General features: G+C 41.3%; 1 protein-coding gene across 1 annotated transcript in view; it reads right to left on the reverse strand.

Moving 5' to 3' along the window:
- Positions 1-12133, reverse strand: part of LOC307228932 (teneurin-3) — a gene marked incomplete at its 5' end in the record, with an annotated part of 375882 nt that overhangs the window by 108053 nt on the left and 255696 nt on the right. Inside the window, 2 exons of the mRNA XM_079998784.1 lie at positions 61-189; positions 11928-11992. Of these exons, the coding sequence (XP_079854910.1) occupies positions 61-189; positions 11928-11992 (194 nt within the window). The remainder of the gene's footprint in view (positions 1-60; positions 190-11927; positions 11993-12133) is intronic.

The following is a 12133-nucleotide window of genomic DNA, read 5'->3' on the forward strand; positions in this document are numbered from 1 at the left end:
CACACTTTATGAGTGAGGGGCCTTGTGGGTCACAAAAAAAACAAACCATTTGTGACTTACTGTTGTCAGCGGCGACCATGATGGTGTTGGTTGTGGTGTCCCTCCCTCCTCCGCCGCCTCCACCATTTTCAAACGCCCCGTAGCCATCACTGTCCTGCAGCTGCCAGTTGAGTCCTAGCAGATGCATGGCTAACGGCAGAGAAGAAGACAGAGAGGATGAGAGGGAGGGAGAGAGAGAGAGAGAGAGAGAGAGAGAAAGAGAGAGAAGGGAGAGATGGAGAAAGAGAGAGGGGGGGGTAGGTGTAGATAAAAAAAAACATCCACAGAGGATAGATCAGAAACAGGAGAGGAAGAGAGAAATGTGAAGAGAATGAGAGTCAGTTCTTTCCTCTTTGCTTGAGCAAAAAAAAAATAAAAAACACATGCTGCGTGATAAACTATATACAGTGTGTGTGTGTGTGTGTGTGTGTGTGTGTGTGTGTGTGTGTGTGTGTGTGTGTGTGTGTGTGTGTGTTTGTGTGTGTGTGTGTGTCGTGTAGGGGTGGGCCGAAGCTTTGTTTATTATTCTGATAATTCACAGCTTCACATTTCAACTAGCTCTTCTAATATGCTGAAACCCCCAGGCTGTATGTGTGTGTGTGTGTGTGTGTGTGTGTGTGTGTGTGTGTGTGTGTGTGTGTGTGTGTGTGTGTGTGTGTGTGTGTGTGTGTGTGTGTGTGTGTGTGTGTGTGTGTGTGCGTGCGTGCGTGCGGGAGTGCGTGCGTGCGTGCGTGCGTGAGTTCGTGTGTCCATGTGTGTGCATGCATCACTCAGGGTGATGGTGAATATATTGACTGTAGTGCTAAAAAAAGGTTTTTGGAAACATGACTAACATCTAGATTGCTCTCTAGTGCTAGGTGCGCAGCCTGCGCACACACACACACGCACGCACACTCACACACACACACATGTTCCACTTCGTCTTTAGGATGGACGGAGTGGAACCTGAAAGAATGCCGCTGGCTGAGTATCTGAAATAACACAATAAAGCAACTCTCACCTCTACATCCTACGCCTAATCTCTGCGCGCGCCTTAAGGCTTGTAAACTATCTACTTCCTACTCCACGTCTCTCGCATCTTCCTCTTGCCTCTCTCGTCTTCTTGGATTGAGACATAGCACACATTTCTCGGACTCTCTGAGCCTAAATCAGAACGGTAACTAAAAATCAGGATTCAAAAGAACTATTGACACCGAAAGCCCCTCGCCCACCTGTGAGATGAATGCAGATTTTTTTTCCTTCCTTTTTTCCCGCTGTATTCATTTCTGCCCTGTTTCTGCTGAATTATGGAAAAGAGAGGGGCTGGTGTGTGTGTATGTGTTTTTGGAGGTGTCAGGTTGAATGTGTTTTTGTATTCTGCCAAGCCAATCCAAGGACTGAATTCTGCATCATTATTTGAGAAGGACCTGACGAGGAATTGATGCATCGTTTCAGAAGCGGTCAAGTCCTTGCCAAGTAAACACGCTTCAACATGGCTGTTTCACAATGGCCGTTTCACTCTGCCAGCCTAATGGAGATGAACGCTTCTTCAACACTTCGACACACAAAAATGCCAGCTTACGACTCTCAAACTATCAGTTCATGAATGACACGAATTAGATAATATTTGGGTCATTTAACAGTAATTGTAAATTACACTGATTTAATCCTTACTTTAATATCACATGCTTGACATGGAAATTATGGTGATTGTGGCAAACTCGGAACCCTGACGGAACTCATCGATAAATACAATGTTTATGAGGACGTGTTTTTGTTGAGAAAGCCTACCGTATTGATTTTATGTTGAGGGACCGAGAGTAACCAACCTGGGATATTCATGTTCCTGGGGGGGAGTTCAGTTGAACCGCTTCGGTTGTTTAAGAACCATTACCATGTCCATTCATTCATGCTGTGAACCAAACGTTCATGTGTCCTGGATGACGTTCATTTGCGGTTTCGGATGTATTCATATACAGTAATTTGGAACGGATACATTTTTTTGTTAAATGATCTCTTTGATCAGCATAAGTTCAACGTGTTCATTGCACAACCTCTATTGAGAAACTTACCACTCAATGCAATTTCTCACTGTGCACTCCAATTAAAAAAACAACAACATAGAATCTTGGTTACAGCAGGTTGCCAGTAGGAAGCGGCAAAACTTCCTGTTTCTAGTCTCTTACATTAGCGTTAGAGAGCTGATTTGTGAAAATGTCAATTAAAGCAAGAAAAGTGGATTTAATGCAAGCTTTTCTTTATAAGCGAACCTATCCTTTAGGAAATACAAATTGTATAGTGTTGATATATACACAAGAGGTAGATATCTCGGTACTGAAGTGGAATGGTACAAGGCAAAGGGAGAAGATAGAGTATGAAGGAGATGGGGGAACAGTTGCGTAAAATACCAATTAGAGATTCAACTTGGGGACATTTAGCCAGAGAAACCCCCACCGTGAATTCCACACACACACACGCACACACACACACACACACACACACACACACACACACACACACACACACACACACACACACACACACACACACACACACACACACACACACACACACACACACACACACACACAGGGAAACAGATGTGCATCCGTGCACGGAAACACACATGGGACGATAACAAAGGCAGCCATTCTCTCACGCACACGCTCACACCTCTCTGCCTCATTAAATTAGAGTCGTGCTGCGCGGGCCCCGTTACCAGCAACTCCTCCTGTTGAGGAGAGGAGCAAAGGGTCATGGGAGAGAGCTGGCGAATCGACAGCGAGCATGGGTGAGTGTGTGTGTATGCACGCCTGCATGCGTGTTGGAGGATTGGGATGATGTAGAAAAACTGTATAATTACAGTGATGCAACACTGGTATGTGCAAACAGTGGAAATGTGAATGTATTTGCTTTCACTCACTTGTGGCATATTTTAAGCATCTTGATGATGCCACCCCATCAAAATTGACAGTGACTGGCGTCGGGGAAAGCTTGTTTTACATTGAATTAGTTTGAAGAACATTGCAATCTATTGTTGAAGCTAATGTTCGTTGACCGACTTCAACTGGTTAACAAACACACACGCACGCACGCAGGCACGCACACACACACACACACACACACACACACACACACACACACACACACACACACACGGACGCACACACACATGCATGCGCGCACACACCTCCCGTTGTATTCCAAATAATTCTAAAGTTATAAACTTTACATTCTTTTTTAAGAATACTGACATGGCTTCTTGTTGGCAGGGTTTGGGGTGGAAGATTGTTTCCCCCACTGCTTTCAAAGTACAGCTGGGATCAACCACTGGCCTCCCTGCTGTCTGCCTTTAATGGATCGGATCTGAAAAAGACACTATTTATCCCATTTCGACTGCCTTAATCTCTCACCCCACTTAGCCGGACTATGGGATAAAAACAAAGAGGCATTCTCTTAATTGTTTAGAAATGAGTGCAGAGGTTGGATTTTAACAAATGCGGAGTAGTACTTCATTTTCTTTTTCTCATCCAATTTTGCATGTCTCCAATAAAAAGTAAAAAATAAGCTGTGGGATGGATACTTTGTCAAATGTGCTATGGTCAGACAATGAAAATAAGGACAGCTTTGCTTTTCGGTACGCAGACAAATGTGTTGAAAAAAAAATGGAGATGGGTACATCGGTGGCACATCAAGACTTATGCTTTGGCCATGTTCCACAAAATTGTCCCTCAAAGCTCCCTCAAAGCTCCCACAAAATAAGGTATTTGCTTCTTATGTACACTTAGTTTGCATATAACCAAAAGGCTTTACATTTTCACCCCAAAAATAGTTATATTTATATTAATATATATATTTATTTTATTTTCTTGCTATTTTTAAATTGACAAATAAAAGCTTTTTCAAACAGCATGCTGCAAGTGCACTGTGAAAACTGTTCAATAAATGGGGAGCGGGATTGGGGTCTTAAATACCAGGTATAGATGATCCTTCTTATTTCCATTTCCATCATTTTCTCTTTTTCAAGGAATATTTAGGCGAGTGTGGTTGGTGATTAAAATCAGTTCCTCATGAGCTGCTAGAAAGTGCTCATCCTGGAGGACACTTTGTGTTCATTGGAAACCTTTGAGTGTATGTATAAATATTAGATTGCCAAGAAACCTGGCAGCTGCCCTTCAGCGGCTGTGTTTGGGAAAGACTTGTTGAAATCTTGCATTCTACCCATTTCCTCGACTTTACCTCCTTAAAGTTTATTCCATCTCTGATAGAGCCGGGTGATAGACTATTACAATACAAGACCAGATAGCATCATGGATTTCTTGGATTTCATAATATCGCCACCCAGCTTTAATGTTTAAATATCTTACCCTTAATGCCCAAATATCCTGGTAAATGCATGAAATAGTTGTTTTTGATTTGAAGAGCTGTGTCATACAGCATCAGACTTATACTGGACTAAGAACTCCAAAATGCAAGCCTAAAATCTAAATGGAGCAAGTGGTTTTGGAATCTCTCAAATTCAAAAGTTAACTGAAACGAGTACAAAAACTGGCCAGATGAATGATGCACCAGTCAGCCATTATGCTGAAAAAAGAAAAGGTTGCTATCTCAAGTGAAGTCATGTACGTATTTTAACATAGCAATGTTGTTCAAGTGTTTTGTTTAATGAAGACACCCAAAAGCCATTAGAGGGGCTAAATGTCTCTCTCCCTCTGAACTCAGCTACCCTAACCCTAACCTTAAAGGCCCTGATGTTGTAGCAACTTTTACATCGACATCAACCAACATCAACCAACAACGTTAACCTTCAACGTTGGCATTTCAGTTTTCTATTGAGAAAAGTCAACCATTTAATATCAGAAAATACCAGATCAACAGTGATCAATTCTCTCTGCTGCCCAGTTCTTGGGCAACATAGAGAATTACACCCAAAACCCTGCAATCACAGTCCAGATCTGGGGTCATGTGATCTTGCTGTCCTGAAAATTTTCTGAACAACAATGGCGGCCATCCAAGCGCTGTGGACCAAGGCAAAGGAGCTTGAACTGATTACATTTTTCCCTGGTAAGTGAGAGTGCTGAAAAACTGTTCAGTAAAAATAGTACTTTATTGATCCTCGAGGGGAAATAACACATCACACAAAATAACAATCGAAGAAAATAAAAATAGACATCTGAAACATTATATACAGTAAGAAGAACAGCCCAGTATGGATTAACATCCCCCAGCCTGACTCTAATCACCCTGATCGAGCCAGCCGGAGGAGGAGTTATACAATCTTATTGTGGCAGGCAGAAAAGTTGTCCTAGAACGCTCCTTAGTACAACGTAGTTGTAATAGTCTGTTGCTAAAGGAGCTTCTCTGCAAGTTGGATATATCTTATTATATACTGGAGATATAACACATTCGCAGGGCCGGCCCGTAGCACTGTGCGGTTGTTTAGGGCCACAACCGCTCTACAGTAAGTGTAGAGGCCACACGATGAGTGTCTGTCTCCTCTCCGCTTCTCTCCGGCAATTTGTGCCCCTTTTCCAAAGCACCCCCTCGCCCCGTTTCTCCAATTTGTACATGTATTTATCTTCCTCAGCGCACCATAGGATCCGTGCCGTGTCCCACCCCCCGCCACTTAGGGCCACATAAAAGCACATTACATGATGTTGGATATAACACATTAGATAATGTTTATTACTGGTGCAGTTCTCAGTGAAAAAAAAATTATTCGATCGTATGAGCTAGCTTCAATTGTAAATGGAGTACTTGTTGCTATGGTAACATCACAACTGTAATTAGATGAATGAATACGGAGAGAACGACGCATCCTCCCTTCCTTATCTTTAAACTATCAAGTAGACTATAATAGAAAGAAAGTTCTTTTTTTTTTTTTATTGTCATTAATTTCAATTGATTTGAAATGTGTGAAGTGTGATTGACCAGGGTCTAGTTTTCCAGAATCCTTCTACGATAAGGCAGACATATTATGGGATCCTATTAGAAACCCAACCAGATGAAGGACATATAGATTTTAATGACTGCAGGACTAATGGGCTTATTCTTTGTATAATATGTACAGTATCTTTGTGTATCTATATATAACACTGTGCAGGCAATATTCATTTATGCATGACACTGTTTCTTTGTTTGCAGTGAAAATAAATTCAAGAATCTGAGGACTGTATTCCAGTGTGAATTCAAAGCTGTCAACACCAGTAAGACATCTAGCTCTGGGGTCGATGATAAATAATGTACACATCTAGAGGAGAAGGCCATGCCGTTCGCTTGAGAAGATCTAAAAACACAGCAATTACAATGATGTATACCTAAATAAAATACCTGGTGATAAAGCTAAAAACATGAAACATGAATTAATCAATGAAGAGGAGTGAAGAAAAATCTGTTTTATATTTTTATTTATTATTTCTGTTCAAATGAATTGCTGTGATTGGTGTATGGATGTTGAATTGGACTTTCAATAAAATTACTAAACTTTGATGAAAGAGAGGAAGCAGATTTCATTTCAGTGTTTCTATTTTCTGATTGTTTGTTCTGAACACCCTGTTGCTGTGCTCCCCATAGGCCTGTTTTTGGTGTCTCATCATGTTGCTGGTTGATGTTGACGTTGTTGTTTGATGTTGATGTAAACGTTTGCTATGTGGCCTTAACCAACCCGAAAGACCCCGGTTTTAGTGTGACGGTTGAAAGGGGGGTGCTGCTTTCGCAGAGACGGGCAAAGACGGAGCGTTTTTTCTGTCTTTTCATAATCAATTGTCAAAATCAATTGTCAACTTTGGATAAAATAGAATAATATAAGGCCAAATAACAGCCATTTGTAAGCGGGCACCACTGTGTGGTTTTAGTGGGGAAAAAGAAGACAATAACTTCTTTCCCAACATTATTTTTAAAGAGTAATCATGGCAGGAGAATAACATGGCAACAATAGTTTTTTAATGACTCGCATATTCCAGAGTAAAGGACTTTATTTAGCCGGTAGGAAAAATGAGCAAAGAAGGTCTAGACTACCAGAAGGTAGTGGATTTATTTTCTGGGCTTAATATAAATATTGAGTCCTACACCAGTGGAATTGGTGTAGGAAGAAATTGATAGACAGAATACATATATGGGTTGGTAAAATTCAACAGGTGAGGCTGGAAGTGGGATTTTAAAATTGTATTCCATGTGCCCTTTTATTTTTACTTTGAGCACCTTCCTTTCTTTAGCCTGGTTTATGCTTGCCGCAGGCGCAAGGGCATGATGACATCACCAGGTGCTGACGCCATGGCACTTGTGGACCTGTGCGATGTTGCGGCGGGCGCTGGAAAAATTGCATTGAAAGCGATGGGAGATCAGCGTTTTACTGTTTATTTCTGATATGTTGGCCAAAATGTATCCGGAGCACAAGTCAGATTTGAAATTCAAAGTCTACCAATGACTTTTTGAGGCAGAGACAAAATAGTATACGCAAACGGCTCACTCAGCATTGGTGATTTTATTGTAAATGGACAGGGTCGTTGTAAAGTTCAGTTTACAAATAAAAGGTGACATTATTATTGCCATTTATGTTCAGTTTATCTAGAGAATCTTGCAACGAGGGAGAACAATTATAAATTGTGACTCCGTTGCATAGATAGTAAATAGTCCTCTGTAATACAATGATGAGCAGGACACGGGCAATAACCCCCTCTCCTGTCTATGCATGAAACGGGCCTACAGATCTACTCCTTTACCCCTGTTTTGTCAGTTTAACCACCATGAACCACAATTCCTCCTCGGCATAAACAAGCTCCAAAGCCCTGCGTGCAGCAATGTTTGCTGTTTAACACTCTCCTTTGTTGACTACTTCCTCTCTATTGCCGCTCGTGGTTTCTGAGAATCCTGCAACAGAGGATGCACCAGCTAAAAACACCCCACGCTCTCTGCCAGAGGGCACGTGCTGCCAGTGCGAAAGCATAACCACCCCTTTAAGCGCTGCATGGGTGTGATTAAGTCTATCCTGCAGATTGTTTGTGGTAATGTTTGAGGAGGGTGTGTGTGTTTGTGATGTCACTGCCCTCAATAACAAAGGATTGGGGTTCACCATCCAGGCACGTGGAGCTTCATTCATGAAAAGAGGCTTTTTGGGATAAGAGGCCTAGTTAAGAAACAAAACAATAGAATCACCTCTACTTTTGGAATACATTTTAATGACCTCAAGGCTTCATAATCAAACACATTAGCAAAATCACGGGCAAACAATAGGCAGTGTATAATTTATACTAGTTAAGATCAAATATATTTCACAAAATATCTTCACATCATCAATCCGGAGGTTATTGGGCTGACAATATTGTGATATTTTTTCAAATTTTTTCTCTTCTCCCTCACTCTTCTCCTGTTCTTCCAGGGAGGACAGAATATCACAGTTAAAGCTGCTTACTTGTAGAAAGTCAATGTTTTGTTTTTTTTTGTTGACGTGGGGGTTTGTCTTGTTAAATAAGGTGTCTATGAGGAAAGCCTCGGAGGAGGACGGAAGAGAACTATACACACACAAAACACACAAAGCCAATTCCAAGCTCTCCATGTCCAAGTGAGGCACACAAGAACGGCTGCTATGATTGACACGTGTATACCCTAGACACACACACACATACACACACAATGAACGATAGGCATGGATGATACTGTATGTTGTCTGGTATCATATGTCATGATGTCAGTTTGTCAGGGATACAAGTTTTGTGTGCGTCTGTGTGTCTTATTGCTTCCATATGTGCTTGTGTAGCTGTGTGTATGCTTGAGTGGGGATTTGTTTGTTGGCTATATTTGTGTGTGTGTGTTTGTGTGTGTCTGTGTGTTGTGTGCATGCGCGTGTGAAAGCTGCGTCCATGTGTGTGTCAAGAGTATACAGTATGTACGTGTCAATCATACAATCCCAGGAAGCTCACACATGCCTCTGACAAAAACAACTTTCCAACAACAATTCATAAGGGAGGATATCACTTAAAACACACACACACACACACACACACACACACACACACACACACACACACACACACACACACACACACACACACACACACACACATACACACACACACACACACAGCCTATGGCAAACTTTCTATGTTCAAGAATCATCTGCAGTCCAGTCATAATTGCTTCTGTTTTTTATGGGAATAGGTGACCTTTAGAAAAAATACCATCTGTCTGCGCTCGATCACCATCTTTAGCGGTTGTGTTACAGTGATGGAAGAGAGTTTAGAGAGGTGTAGCCAAACTAAAATAGACATGAGAGGGGTGAAACAAATATCAGAAACAAAATGATTTTACTCTAAATATTTATTACTACTAAGGACTATCTTAGATAAGGTGCACATGTTTTCAATAAATGCAAAATAAAGACAAAAAACATCCTCTACAGCTCGTTTCATTCCTAGCTCGCCCTGCAGCTGTGGAGTTCTTGTGCCCCACACCCAGGATAGTGCTCAGCAGCAAGGGTAATGGAGGAAAATGAATTCATCTAAAATCGAAATAAATTTAACTAAATAAAAAATGAAAAATTAATTTCACTCAAATCCAATAAATAATATGTACTGTCATTATTATGTGTTTTACCTTTGCAGGTGCATTATGAATTTAGCACGTAAAATGTGCCATTTGATATCACAATACGACAGTGTTATCCAGAATTTAAATATATACATTTATTTATTTATATAAATATACATTTTAACAGATTAACAACAACAAAAAAAATAATGCAAATGATAAAGTTCTGCTGCACTTTGTATTGAAATTGTGAAAATTGGGCAGGAATCTTCGCAGGTACGGTCATCAACCAGGTTGGGACGTAATGGCATCAGAAGCAATGGTTTTTCTAACGATAAGAGTGTCACTGTGGCAATGATAAAATCGGTAAAAAAAGAGAAAATCCATCTATCCATTTGTGATCGCTCTGTGACGGTTGGGTAAATGCACTGCTTAGGGTCTTAAGACGCGTAGCAGGAGCATTGCGCATTTGTTTTGATTTCGAGTCAACGTGGACTGCTCAATGTGTTTATCCCCTTCTCTGTAATGGTACCCCATGACACACATTCGCTCTCTCTGTCTCCACTATCCCTTGGCCTTCCAGATCAAATCTGGAAATCTTAAGTTAAGTCAACAAACCACTGCGAGTGGATATGCGCAAGCCGGTAAAACACACACACGCACGCACGCACGCACGCACGCACGCACGCACACACGCACACACACACACTCGCACGCTTCAAAGTCTTGAATCATCATAAACTCTCGTTCACCAGACCTTATGTGCCAACATTAGATTTTAAACATGTTCAAATAACTGAACATTGAATCAATTCTTCTTGATGTTTTCTTTCAAAGCCTCAAATGTTGCCTGCTCCAAGACAGAATCCGGCATACTGAGGAATTGAGGTTGAACTATGTATCTATGTTCGTGTTGGTTAGGATTAGTTGTGAAACCTTTGCAGATAATTGTAAATGGTAAAAAAAAAAAAAAGGCTCTCTGAGGTTTTCCACTTCATCTTTGTCACAAGGCCTCAAAGAGGAAGGGAAGGGAAGAGAAGGAAGAAATCTTAAATACAGGGATTGTTTGTCATTCGACTTCAAATGACATCTGATTTCATTTGCATTAATATTGCTGAATTGGTGAACTGCTCAAGTTGCCAGGGGCGGACGTTACTTTTCGGCGAAGTAAGCCACCGCCTGGGGTCCCCAGCAGACAGGGGCCCCATGATACATGATACATTTTTAAAAGCATTTATTTTTTGACGCCGTTAACGCATTTCTGTGTTTTACCGAAACACACCAGTTTTACTTTGGTTTTCAGTGTTGGAACGATGGAAAAAGTAGCTGCAGCTTTCTGCAACTCACCCTTTTTTTTAATCTATTTAATGTATTCATTTACTGTATGTTGTTGTTTTCCATGTTTTGATATTGCATGTTATGTAAATAGGTTTGTTTGTCTTAGAAATTGGCTCAGTGCAAAGGCAAAGGAGAAAGATAGCAGCTTGTTATGGATAAAATGTATTATGGATAAAATGTCATTAAATACATTTTAATAAAGTATTATATTTAGTAGTATAATATAGTATTTCTAATATTTCTGCTCTCAATAATAAAATCATAGTATGGCTATAACTTAAACACCATGCTTTTGAAATAGAAACATATTTATTCAGGGTCACAAATATCATGCTTCATCTTTGTCGCAAGGCCTCAAAGCGGAAGGGAAGGGAAGTGAAGTAAGGAATGTTAAGTACTGAGTTTGTTTGTCATTAGACAAACAAAGCACATTTCCAGAGCCAGGATGTGCATTATCACACCTATTAGCGGAGCCTGGCTAATCTCTGGTGATACAGAGAGGCATAAGGAGTGAATCACGGCTGAGACAACCAGTATGTCTATCTGATGGGCTTCCCATCAGCAACAGCAAAGGAATAACGTCGCAGAGGAAGGAGATGCGACGGGTGTGGAGGGTGGGGGGGGGGGGGGGGTGGAGGGATCAAAAGACAGATAAGAATGGAATGAACAACAGGGGGAGCGGAAGAGAGGCGGCGAAAGACGGATAGGGGGGAGAAACATGGGAGAAGAAGATACCAACCAGCCTTAATGAGAAGGGGAGAGATGGATGAATGGAGTTTAAGAGATTAAGAGCGGTAGGGACGGAAGGACAGAATGCTGGAAAGGCGCAGGAGAGAGAAGGAGGGCTTGAAATGAGCGCCCTCATTTGTCATCCTTTGTCTCTTTTGTTTCTGCCCAATCGGGACCTGGATAGAAACCATGCCTATGTGTGTAAATACTAGATGTTCCTGCAGAATGTGTGTGTGTGTGTGTGTGTGTGTGTGTGTGTGTGTGTGTGTGTGTGTGTGTGTGTGTGTGTGTGTGTGTGTGTGTGAGGGGGATCTTACCTATGCAGTAACAGAGGAGTATAGACAGCAGTACTGACAATCCAACCGCGCTGAGAGCTGTACACCTGCAATGAGACAAAGTAAGAATCGTTTTGTTGTTCGCTTGTCAAAGGGACTTAAAGGAGCCATCGTTAATATTTTATTCGCTTGTTGCGCCAATGGACCCCCTGTCCTGAAATAACAGCTGGGGGTCTCAAATATTGTTG

This window comes from Zeus faber (genome assembly GCF_960531495.2).
Source record: "Zeus faber genome assembly, chromosome: 4".
NCBI classification, from domain to species: Eukaryota; Metazoa; Chordata; class Actinopteri; order Zeiformes; family Zeidae; genus Zeus; species Zeus faber.